General features: G+C 40.0%; 1 protein-coding gene and 1 pseudogene across 1 annotated transcript; both read right to left on the reverse strand.

Moving 5' to 3' along the window:
• Positions 1–2,870: 2,870 nt before the first annotated feature.
• LOC137713614 (pentatricopeptide repeat-containing protein At1g19720) lies at positions 2,871–6,302 on the reverse strand. Its single transcript, XM_068452938.2, has one exon. It carries the CDS (start codon positions 6,149–6,151, stop codon positions 3,482–3,484), a length of 2,670 nt encoding a protein of 889 aa, XP_068309039.1. The 5' UTR covers positions 6,152–6,302; the 3' UTR covers positions 2,871–3,481.
• A 607-nt stretch (positions 6,303–6,909) lies between these two features.
• Positions 6,910–12,688, reverse strand: LOC137745034 (uncharacterized; annotated as a pseudogene).
• Between the last annotated feature and the right edge of the window lie 359 nt (positions 12,689–13,047).

Consider the following 13,047-nt stretch of genomic DNA (forward strand, 5'->3'; position numbering starts at 1 on the left):
TTGGAAGTTAATTACAGTAAAAATAAGGTCCATTAGACACACAAAGTTAGCATACTCGCTGATACATAATCATATGAACGTTACCATTTTATGTGAGACTCGCCTGTATTAACAAGTATATCTAGGGGTGGTTCGGTATGGGATACCATACCGAAACTAGTATCTCGAATTCCAAACCAAAATTTTTCGGGACGGGAATTTGAAGACCAATCCCAAACCAAGTTTTCGAGAATCCCAAATTTCGGGAATCCCGAAATATTTTCGGGATTTTGGGACAAATCGAGAATCCCAAATTGAAATATGAAATTATGAATTGTTCTTCAAATATATAATTCAATAACACATTCATGAACTAGGAATTTCATTTCATTCACACTACCATTTAATTGAACACTGGCATGCCTGACTATTTTTATCATAGTCAAAATTCAAATTAATTAAACCTTTTTTGCAATATGTTGAGAGACAAATGAATCAAGCCTTCTAAAATCATCAGCCATGACAGCAACAATAATAAAATCCACATGAATATCAAACAAAACATGAAAAATATGCAAGGTGTAGGGCATTCCAGGTTGCAGAGCATGAATTAGAAACTACTAACATCAATTATAAAAGAATAATATATATATATAATAATTAATATTATATATTTTTGGTTCGTTATGGGATTCCCGAAATATCGAGAAGCCAATCCCGAATCCCATACCGAAATTTTAGGATCGGTTTGGGATAGCATCCCGAAAATTTCGGGAATTTCGGTTTGAGAAATTTTTGGTTTGGGATCGGGATTTTTTCGGTTCGGTTCGGGACTTTTGGGAATTTTTTCCACCCCTAAGTATATCAACCCCGCGTGTCTAAATAATTAATTAATTAAAATTATTTGTTTCTTTGGGTGCTAGAAGCTAATGGCTTTGTTTAAAACTTAAAAGGGAAGTTTATTGTTCAAGCCAGTTGAATAGTGTACTCATATATACATTTTGGATGCTGCAATCCCACACCCATTTTTACCTATTTCATATCCCTTGTTAAATTATGTCTTTTGATCTTCTTCAATTCATTAAATCCAACAGTCTGAAATTGAGAGAGTTGTGTGAGAAGTAAAAATGGGTTGACAAAGAAAAAAACTTGCTAAAGAAAAAAAACAAAAATATATTTTGAAAAATAATTACTTCAAGTACTTACTTATATAGAAATGTTTAATGAATTATAAATGGCTAATCAAAAGCATTTGGTGATACTTAAATTCGTTTCTTTGTACTTGTATTAGTGAGAGTCTCACAATTGCATTGTCTTAGTCGTTGGCCGGTGATGCAGTTTGACATTATATACATGCATGCACGGGTTCTGATTAAAGTTTGTCTTTACAACCGTGTATCGCTTTGAGTTGGGTAATTTACAGCAAAGGGGCGAATCTTGGTTGGAAAAAGTTGCTCTGAGCAGGAACTAGGAACCTAGTTAAATAGTAGCTGTCTTTTGTCGCTCGATAAGACGTCAATCGAACTACGACTTATAAGAAGCAACTCACCATCACCGTCAACTCTATCATTCATTTCTTATCCAAAACTATCAGGAGGCGGATATAACACAAAATTGTTTAGTTGTAGAGTTGATTCTGACAACACACGAAAAAGAATTCCCTCCTCTCACGTGTTTAATAAATTTGACCTTCCAGCCCTATGCATATACAATTTATCTATTTGTTAAGTATAGCAATATTGACCCTAAAGAAACAACTAAAATGGCACAAAGGATGGGAATGTATACTAAGCACACAATGAGTATAGGTTGGCCAAATGCTCGATAAAATACCTCATTTAAAATTGAAAAGAAAATTGATGATACTCGCACTCTTTTTTTGAATTCCACGAGAAGATGCACCCACCATTGATTAATTGTGCCATCCATGAACTTTATTTATAGCTTCGCCCCTATTTACGGCCACATCATGTAGGAAACTTTCACTAATATATCATTCTCTAAATAACTTTACGTGAATTTCTCAACAGCAACACTACTTTTTCTTGAAATGTTAGGCTAAATCCTATCATATTTTTTCAAACACCAACAACGCGATTGTGACTAATAACAAACCTGGGAAATCTGAACGTCTGGACCGGGTTCAACCGTTTGCACCTCTTCATGTTGTACGGACTTTATGAGAAGTTGGCCCATTAAGACAACTGGCCTATGGTTCAAAAACCCATCACTTTGCTTTCCTTAGCCTGCCCGATAATTCGGGCTGTTGTAGGTGGCCCTAATAAGAGCCCATGTTCTTCATCTTTTCTGTTTTTTTTAAGGAAGTTTTAACGGAAAGTCTACGGTACTGTTCACTTTAACCAAAAACCACATTTTTACACTAAAAAATCAATCCTGGTACTATTCACTTTACCCTTTATTTTGTCCTTATCGTTAAAATTCAAAGTTTTCAAGCTATTTTCATTAGTTTTCCTTTTTTTTTTTTAATCCATTGACATACATATCCTAAGGAAGTAAGGGAAACAAATTAACATCGAGCTCACCATTCATGAGATTCGCATCTAAGATTTTTCACTCATAATTGACGAGATTTGAACCTAAAACTCTTCACTCATAAGCAAAGGTTTGGATTCGATAAACCATCGCAGAATAACAATGCATATATGCCATAACATTGGGAGGGTTTTGTATATCAAAACCGATTCCAAGCTCCAATATTGACCCAAGAAGGAGAGAGAACCTAATTTGATTCCAAGCTCCAAGTTTGTTCCTTACGTAGTTTGTAAGGGACTTCATGAGAAATTGGGCCAGTAGCACAACACAACAGATCCAAACCTGTCAATGAGCAATTTGGGCTTGAAATAGGAGGGTAACAAGGGCCCATACCCTGCTTTCGAGGGCAATATACGAGCATAAATTTATGGACACGCATCACACTGTGATTGGTTTTTAAGAATGAACGAGCTGTTACATGCAATGAGGACGTTTAGCGACTTTTCTTCTTATTATTAACAAATGAAGAGGGATTTGGAATGCGTTGAAATCAGGTCCCACCCAAGCCATTGTCTTCTAAATCCTCTAGGCAGATCGAAGTCCTTCGTTGGCTTCCCCCTCCTAAATGTTGGTTTAAGCTTAAATATATGGTGGTTGCAGAGGATAGCAAGGCCACGCCGGAGCAGGTGGAGTTCTGCGCAATGGAAATGGAAGGGAGCCGAAGGCGCTTCTCTCTGAGCCATGGCTTTGGATCTGTTATTGAGGAAGAGTTACGGAGGTACATCGAAGCCTATGCTTCGCTAAGAGAAAATGTATTGGAGTTGAATGTGACTCTAGCGCTGCTGTCCTCATGGTTACAAATCCCATAAAGATCAACCACCCCCTCTTCAGCTTTGTCAATAACGGCAAAATAATGTTAGCTTGTGACTGGAGTTGTACCTCGAAGACGCCCTGTTCACTGAAATTGATCTTTCAACTTTCCCCTTTCATGCTTTTCCCCGAGGATCCTCTACCAATAGTCACCACATGAACAACGGCCATTACTAAAATGGTGAAAGGACTTTGAGTCGCTCAAATATATCTCACACCCGAAAGCCATAGATATATACTTCGCCATCCTGTGGCAGTCTCCACACATTCTCAGATTCTTCACCATCCTAATACTCTTAGGTACACTTGGGGAGCCAATGAGGGCAAAAGCAAATGCCAGGTTTTCGCTATGGACCCAGCTGATACCCCCCTCTTCTTCCTCAACACAAAGCTCATTACCAAAATCATGTCTCTTTGCTTTTTCTTCTATGTTTTGTAACCATGAATTTAGAAAGTTTGAGCATAGTTCCAACCTATCACCTGCAACATACGTATGCACCGAGTTCTTTACCTCAATCCAGCACTGCCCAATAAATTTCTTTATTGCAGCATCTCTACCAAACTTTTTCAATTTTGAAGTGTCCTCAGACTTACCACATAAAGAATATGACTGTAGAAGTAACTGTTGAACCAAAATATTTCCTGGTTCCAAGTCGATTAAATGCTCCCCTGCACGAACTGCCAAGGCAAGATTCCCATGAATCCTACATGCGGTAAATAAGGCAGCCCAAATAGAGGAGTCTGGTTCTATGGGCATATCTTCAATAAACTGCATTGCTTCTTGAAGCCTTCCAGAACGCCCAAAAAGATCTACCATGGCTGAATAATGTTCTAGACCTGCTATGATTTGGTAGTTTTCACTGATGCTGTAAAAAGCTTGTCTTCCCTCATCTATCATTCCAGCAAGACTGTATGCATATATGATACTTGTAAAGGTACCTCTATTTGGTTTAAACCCCGACTTCTTCAGCTGATCAAAAAGGTCAAGTGCAATGTCTGAAAGACCATGTAAGACACAACTAGAAATTGCCGAGTTCCAAGTGATGATATCTTTGGATGGCATTCTAGCAAATATGATTCTTGAATATGCTATATTTCCCGATTTGGCATAGGTGTCTATCAGGGAATTTGCAACAGGGACTTCGGACTCCAAATTTCTACGTAATACACTACCGTGGATCTCTTTCACCTTTTTCGTGGCAACTAGATTTGCACAAGCAGGCAGGACACTCAATATAGTAACAGAATTAGGATTAACACAGTAGGCCTGCATCTGCCTGAATACCCCAAGTGCCTTGTTTTTCTCCCCAAGTTGCAGGTAGCCAGAGACAAGAGAGTTCCATGATGCCGTATTTCGTTTAACTTTCCCATCTTTTTCCATCCTTTGGAAGAGGTCCATTGCTTGATCCGCATCTCCATTCTGCATGTATCCTGTGATCATCACATTCCAGGTCACAGCATTGGGATGCACATCTGATTCCTGCATCTTCATGAGCAGTTCATAGGCCTTACCACAGTATCTAGCTTGGCAATATCCTCCTATCATTGAGTTCCAGGTATAGACATCTTTCTCTGGGATCATAACAAAGACCTTCTGAGCAGCTTCCAGTTCCCCACATTTTGAAAACATATCAACAAGTGCATTTCCAACCAGTACGTCATCAATGAAACCCATCTTTATAGCAATAGAATAGATTTCCAACCCTTTGTTGAGTAATTTTAAAGATGTGCATGCTGAGATTGCACTAGTGATTGTAATCCCATTTGGTTGTACCCCTGCCAGAAGCATCTTCTTGAACAAATCCAAAGACTGATTTTTCCTGTCGTTTTGAGCAAATCCCGAAATCAAAGAAGTCCAAGTATATACATCAGGAGTTATGCCACAGCTCTCCATCCTCCTCATCAGTTCCATTGCGACATCACAATGCCCTAACTGGTTATGACTAGCAATCAATGTATTCCAAGTTACCAACCCTGGTTCAATCCCTTCCTTGCTCATCGCATCAAACAGTCTCCGAGCCTCTTCAGTCTCACCCTTGTGACAGTAACCAGATATAACTGCATTCCAACTCACCCCATCCCTCTCATCCATGTTGTCAAAGAACCTCCTTGCCCTCTTTAATTTTCCACACTTTGCGTACACCGCCAGTATCGAATTGTTCACATGAATAGAACTAGCCAAATTACACCGAACCACAATGGAGTGTATCAATTTCGTGGCCTCGAAATTGCTACAATTCCCACAAGCCTGCAATATCTTAGGGAACAGAAAGTAATCCGGCAAAACCCCATCTCTCATCATCGAGTAAAAAAGCTCCACCACCTCTTTCCACCTCTGATCTCTAAGACACGCACCGATCATGGCCGACCAAGAGTACAAATTTCTCTCACGCATTGCGTAGAACACCTTGCGCGCATCATCCAAAAACCCGCATTTCGCATACATGCTCACCAACTTCGTCTCAACAAACGGGTTCAATTCCTCAACTACATCAATACGCTCATGGATCTTCCGACCCAGTTGAATAGAATTGGTGTCAATGCAGGATTGAAGTAAATTCATGTAAGTAGTGGAAGTTACCTTCGACCCACTTTTGGCAATGGAGTCAAGAACGGTGACGGCCTCCGTGAACTCGCCATTCTTGCGGAGGTAATTCAAGTGAGAGTCTGTGAATTTCGGGAGGGTTTTTCTGGAAAAGGACATTGTGGGTTTGGTTTGTCGTGGCAAGAATTTAGATGGGTTGCTGAATTTGGAGGGTACCATGGGTATTGGAGAGCTTGATTTGCAGGGGATTGTAAAATTCTCCATTGCTGAAAGCTCGAAACTTGAAGCACTTGGTTTTTTCGGGCGCTATTTGTTTCAGTTCATGTCTGGAAGATGAGGTGAAAAGCGTGGATAGAAGATTGCAGAGTTGTTGTGTCCGTTGGAAGTGGATCCCGCGCGCAGTGCAAATTGCAATGGATACTTCCCCTTCTACAATATTGTCATTGCGCCACGTGGAAACATACCTTGTCCAACAAGTTTATGTATAAGGGGAGCATTTTTGCTTACCATAATTTAGTGTGGTGTATGCTTACTATCATATTTATCATCGTTAAATGAATTTGAATTTCGAGATTCGTATCGTGGATAAGCACAAATTTCAAAATTCAAACTCATCTAACGGTGATAAATAAAATGATGAGTATATACCACATTAAATAATGGTGAACAAAAATTCACTCTATGTATAAGGCCATCAGCTATGGACATGTCGTTGATATTATCAACATATAACTACCGATATTATTTGTCAACACAATTTTATTTAAAAAGTAATTGATGACGTGATATCTCATCAACGAAATTCTTTTTTTTTTTTAATAGATTAAATTAATAAAATCGTTATGGGCTCTGATTCAAGTTTTCTTCATTTGCAACGGTGTCAATGCGTACAAAATCAAAATATAGAAAAATAGGAAAGAGCAACTTAAAAAACAATATACCACATCAATTAATTAGATAATAAAAATTGAGTATATTACATGTCAATAACAACAAAATAATCACCATGTATTGATCACATTCTTATTTTTAATTAAGAGGATGGGAGATGAGTCCAGAATCCCACCAAATAACACAACCATAAGTCGACTAAAATAGTTCAAAGTTGGACTCACTTAAATATAACAATAAAATAAAATAAAAATCAAGACCTACTAAACCACATAAGCAAATGTTACCACGAGTCAAAAACTGTTTTATTTTCCCTGCTCTATGAACTCCAATTATTGCTTGAGACATCTGATCAGTACTTCTTGAAGAGGGATGGCTTGTGGCTTGTTTTCTGATCACTTCCAAGCCAATGCTGCATGTGAACTCCGATGGCGTCCAAATACAGGCCGCTCCTCCCATGGAATCCCACCACCTTGCCCTCCGTCGCGGTCGAAGTGAAGAATGTCCCAACTTGTTCTCCAAACGGACCATACTTGCCTCTGCTCGTGAAAAAAGTCAGCGACTTTATGATTTTAGGTCCCTGACCTTTGCTTATGCAACCATAATATCCAGATATGCAGGTGATCACTTCATGAGGGTACTCCAATTTTATCTGCAAAATATACAAATGCAAACGATAAGTAGAAAGCCAGTCAGTCAGTATGTTCGCCCACTTGCACCAAAGTTCAAATCTCGTTTCTGTAGATTCTAAGATTATAGTTGTTTATGATATCGCGAAAAAAAAAAAAGAAAAAAAAAAAACCAATCAAATTGATGAAGATGTTGATAAAGCATTCGTACTCTATGTGGGGAAGTTCCTCCATTGCCTCCATGCTTAGCAGACCAAATGAATTGACCATTTCGATCATACTCAATCTGCACTGAGCAAATGCCTTCTGCTTCTCTTGTCAAATGAATCTGACTAATCCCGGAAAACACTCCATCATCCCATGCTCTACCTCCATCTCCGCCCAAAGGTCCCGGTCCACACGGAGCTGGTCTTTTATCACCCCATAAGCAACCTGGCCATACACAGAATTACTAATATAGTTAGTACATGCTCAATATCGAATTGTCAACTAACGGAATCGGATTAAACTTAACCAGCTCGTCGACTTTTCCTCTGTTTGTCATTAGTAGTTTATTTGTCCAGTGAGGATTATCTATCTCAGTAATTGCCCCTGCATGCTCCTTTGGGATCATTGCAGTGAAAGTATTAGGAGTATTTGTGACGGTGTCTTATTTTTGTGGTCCGTGTGACCGTCGGGAATATTAGGAGTATTTGTGAGAGTTGGTGTCTTTGTCTCTACAATATGGACCTTTCCTTCTATGGCATGGACCCCAAGAGCATCTAAGAACAGACCACTCCTCCCATGAATTCCGACGATTTTCCCTTCTTTAAGCTTGGTTGTGAAACAGGCTCCTTGTTCTTCTCCATACGGCCCATGCTGCTTCTTCGTGGTGTGGAAAGTGAGGGACTTGATAACACTAGTCCCCATGACCTTTGTAGGTGCAAATGTTCCTGTTATATGCGTCAAGATCTCGTTCGGGTAATCAAAAACTATCTGCAGATACATGTACAACGCAAATAGGATCAGCATCAGCATAATATATTGTGTAAAGTAAATTGTACTCAATTTGTAAGACTAGCTTAATTAAGTACTAATTCTTCTCCTTGTCACTTTTAAATCCTCCAGTCCCGCCATGTCTGCCTCCCCAAACAGCTTCACCATTGTGGTCATACTGAACCTTTATGTATACAACACCGATGTTTCTTGATAACTTGATTTGTCTAATCCCCGAATAAATTCTATCATCAAATGCAGCACCACCCGTCCCTCCGAAGGGGCCATACGCTACCACCCCTTCAACTTTTGAGGGAAACTTCTCAATATTCGTCGTCTGAAATAAACAACTACTTGTTAAGATGGCATATTTTCAAATTGAACCCGAAAAGGCAACAGCCTAACGAAAAAGGTGAAATTTTCCTTACCAGCTTATGTTTGGTTCCTACATCATCACTTGTTTCGGAATCAGAAACTGCCCTGAGAGCTTTTTGGGTACTGGTACTGCAGCTGGTTTAGTAGTGGAGTCATCCTTTGGCGTTATAGCAAAAAGCACATTACAGTTTTGGATTAGTGAGTAGCCAGCAAGGTTCTGATCAGTACCAATAGTCGGATAATTGAACGGTGTCCGAAGCAGAGTTTTCGCGTGTTGGTTTTGTTCATTCTGATCAATAGGCTTTACGTAAGCGCCTATTGAATCAAGATACCGGCCAGACAAATATATTCGTCTTGTGGACAAGTCTAAGCATTTGTACCCTTGATGATTCAGTGAGTAACCTAAAAACACACATGGTTTTGACTTTTGTTGGAGTTTATTTTGTGCGTAAGGCACTAACCAGGGATAACATTGACAACCAAACACTTTAAGAGTTTCATATTTGGGAATTTTGGCATACAATCGTTCATAGGGAGATTTGTGAGACAAGGCACGAGTTGGCAACCTATTAATTAGATAAGTAGCTGTTAAACAAGCATCGACCCAATATTTATTTGGAATATGTGCATGAGAAAGCATGACAATACTGGTCTCAACAATGTGACGATGTTTTCTTTCGGCAATACCATTTTGTTCAGGATGTTTTGGACACGAAAATCTTTGGGAAATGCCATGAGTGGCAAGATATGTTTGAAATACATGACTTTTATACTCACCACCTTCATCACATTGAAGAGCTTTAATAGAACTATTAAACATATTTTCAACCTGGGCTTTAAACTTCACAAAAATGTCAAATACCTCAGATTTAGTTTTCATTGGAAAAATCCAAGAATAGCGAGAATAATCATCCACAAATAACACATAATAGCGAAAACCTTCAACTGAATTAACAGGAGAACACCAAACATCTGAATGCAAAAGTTGTAAAGGGAACTGGGAAACAGACTCGGAGCTACTGAAAGGTAATTTAGTACTCTTGCCTAAGGGACATGACTGACAAAACTTGACACTGGAAGCACCAAGAATTGGTACTTTCTTATTTGAAATTAAAAATTGGACAATAGACGAGGCAGGATGCCCAAGGCGTGAATGCCATTTCTGAGCCGAGACTCGAATGCCTACACACACTGAAATAGGATAATTAAACTGTCCACCGCCACCTGAAAATGGGTATAAGCCATTCTCACATCTCCCGTGGAAAAGCGTCTTCCGGGTCTTGAGGTCCTTGACAAGGAAAAAATGAGGGAAAATAAGTATATAGCAATGATTGTCTAGGGTAAATCTGTGAGCAGAAATAATATGTGTGGAGGCAGTGGGACATCTTAAGATATTTTTCAATTCAAATGAGCAAGATTTAGTTTGTAAAGTATTTGAACCAAGATGAGAAATAGAAATTCCAGAATCAGTACCTACGCCACCCACATGCTCATTACCGTTATACTCTTTTGGATTAGCCAAATTCTGAAGATCTGGAGTGACATGGGCATTGGCTCCAGTATCAAGCAGCCACTGATTATTGTTTTGGCGGTTAACAGGGATTGAAGAGGTGGCCATGGCAGTGAGTTTCTTGGCTGGGATCCTTCCTTCATACGCATCATTCATTCGTTGGTAACAATCTAGGGCAGGATGCCCTTGTTTTCCACAAATCTGGCAGATAATCCGTTCTCCTGCACTATTGAATTTTTCACCATTGCACGCAAAGTTAGGGCGCATACTGTTAGGAAAATAATTGTTGCGGGGATTGGCACCGCGCTGGTTTCCAGCAGCACCACCGCGTCCAGCCAGAGCCATTCCTCGTCCATTGCCACGAAATCTTCCACCACGACCTCGGGCAGTGACAAAGGCATTAACAGGAGCAGCCTCCAAGAGTGGAGCAGCTTGCTCATTCATCCTCCTCTCAGTTGTCAATAAGAGCGCCTCAAGCGTAGGATACGTGATGGGAGTATCACGTGCCTGAGCAGCGTTCACGGTCATCTCATAAGCAGGCCCAAGATTGTTCAAGATAATCTGGACAAGTTCATCATCATCCACAGGTTTGCCAGCTAGGGCAAGGTTATCAGAAATAGCATTCATCTTATCAAGATAATCAGCAATCGACAAATCACCTTTTTTTGTTTGTAGTAGTTCATTCCGCAGAAACAAAATGCGATTCTGGGATGTAGAGGCATACCGTTGCTCAAGAGCCTCCCAGGTAGCACGACAGGTCCTCTTGCTGGCCACGACCGAGAGCACAGACGGCGTGAGCGAACCATTAATCCAGCTGAGTATCATTTGATCGTACTGCACCCATGTTGTGTACTCAGGATTGGTAGTTGTACTGCCAGAAAGTTGTTTGGGAGGGCAAACAACCGTCCCATCAACATAACCCAACAGGTCCCGACTTTTGAGAACAGGTAAGATCTGAGCCAACCATAGAGGGTAATTGGTACGATCGAGCTTAATATTCACAACTGTGGTCAAAGACGAGAAGGGGTTCATAGTGGAATTTGTGAGGTTGGAGGTTTGGGTTGCAGCACCGTTGCTAGAATCGGCCATGGAAGAAAAAAAAAACTGATCTGTGTCGTTAGACTGCTAGGGCTCGTATACCATGTAAAACTTACAAACACTCACAGTCTCACTTCAATTGCATTGCCAATCAGTGATTGGTTGCATGTATTTATAATGCATTCCAGATTACATCAGGAAACTGAAATCCCTATTTACAAGGAGATTTGAAAATCAAAGATACAACAGAAAGATCAAACTTGGATTTACACGGAAAGGAATATCTGAAAGAGTCTTAACCTAAACTAACTCTTGTGGGATAACAGTTTGACTTGATCACAAACTCTTGAAACCACACACGGACTATGACTTGGTCTAACACTGATCAGTACCAATAGTCGGATAATTGAACGGTGTCCGAAGCAGAGTTTTCGCGTGTTGGTTTTGTTCATTCTGATCAATAGGCTTTACGTAAGCGCCTATTGAATCAAGATACCGGCCAGACATGCCATGGAACCCAACAATCTTAATATTCGAAGCTGTCTCCTGGAGTGAAAAATAGGTTCCTTGTTCGACCCCAAACGGTCCATAAGTTCTTTTGTTGCTCTTGAAAGTGAGAGATCGAACTGTGATCGGTCCCCATTCGCTTATCTTACCGTAATATCCCTCGATTGAAGTTAAAAATTCTTCTGGAGAAGCAAGCTTCACCTGCAGCAGGAGAATAAATTTGTTAGGGGCTGTCTGACTAGGGCATGTCATACCGAGTGGAATTGCGGGGTGGGAGAAATGTGGACTAATTAACTAACCTTGTCAGTTTTCCAGCCTCCATTTCCACCATGCTTGTCTGACCAAACTGAGCTTCCTCTCTCATCATATTCAATCTGGATAGAGTCAATGGCAGCTCCATGAGCTATCACCAGCTGCTTCACAGTTGAGCGAACTCTGTCATCCCAAATGAGCCCGTTGTGACCTCCCCACGGCCCAACTGATATGGATTTCTTGTCAGATCCCTCAGTACTCTGCCACAATTAACGTCCATCTCTAACCAGTCAGTTATACATAAACAACAGCAATTTAAGTTCTAATCAAAATACAATAAATCACACAAAACAAATTAGTCCAGTTGTGGAACGGATTGCCAATATGTCATCAATATTATTGACCCCAACAAAACTTACCTACATGTTATCGACACATCTATCAATACGCGTTCGTTTTTGATAAAAACCAAACTTCCTACACGTAAAATATTTTCAAAATAAATGGTTACCGACTTACCATTTTGGATTAGTGATCAAATGAAGGAGATTGAGAAGGTGAGAGCTTGTGAGTGTATGGATGCAGTTGAATACTTGAATGCTGCACTCTGAAGAATGATATGGCTGAGCTACGTATTTATACAAAAACAAAGCGTGCGTGGGTAAATGAATCAAGACAATACCTTATGTCTACATATTACAAAACGTGTCAAGAAAAAAACATACGTAAATTTCTCACTGAGCATTGGAGGAAAGGATTACGCCGTGACGCAAAAGAGTGCTTTATTCCGATTTCTTGGAATATATGGAAAGCATTGTATGCATGGCGCATCGTACGTGGTCGATGGGACACGTACTATGTGAACGTGATGGGACATTTCTCAATCATTAGTTATTTCGTCAGAATTCAGACAGAAATGTTCTTCTTTTCTGGTGATTATGATTTCTGGTACAGGAAGATACCCAGAATCCTCTTCTTCATCA

The sequence above is a fragment of the Pyrus communis genome, chromosome 15 (genome assembly GCF_041283825.1).
Source record: "Pyrus communis isolate YQ-2024b chromosome 15, ASM4128382v1, whole genome shotgun sequence".
Classification (NCBI taxonomy): domain Eukaryota; kingdom Viridiplantae; phylum Streptophyta; class Magnoliopsida; order Rosales; family Rosaceae; genus Pyrus; species Pyrus communis.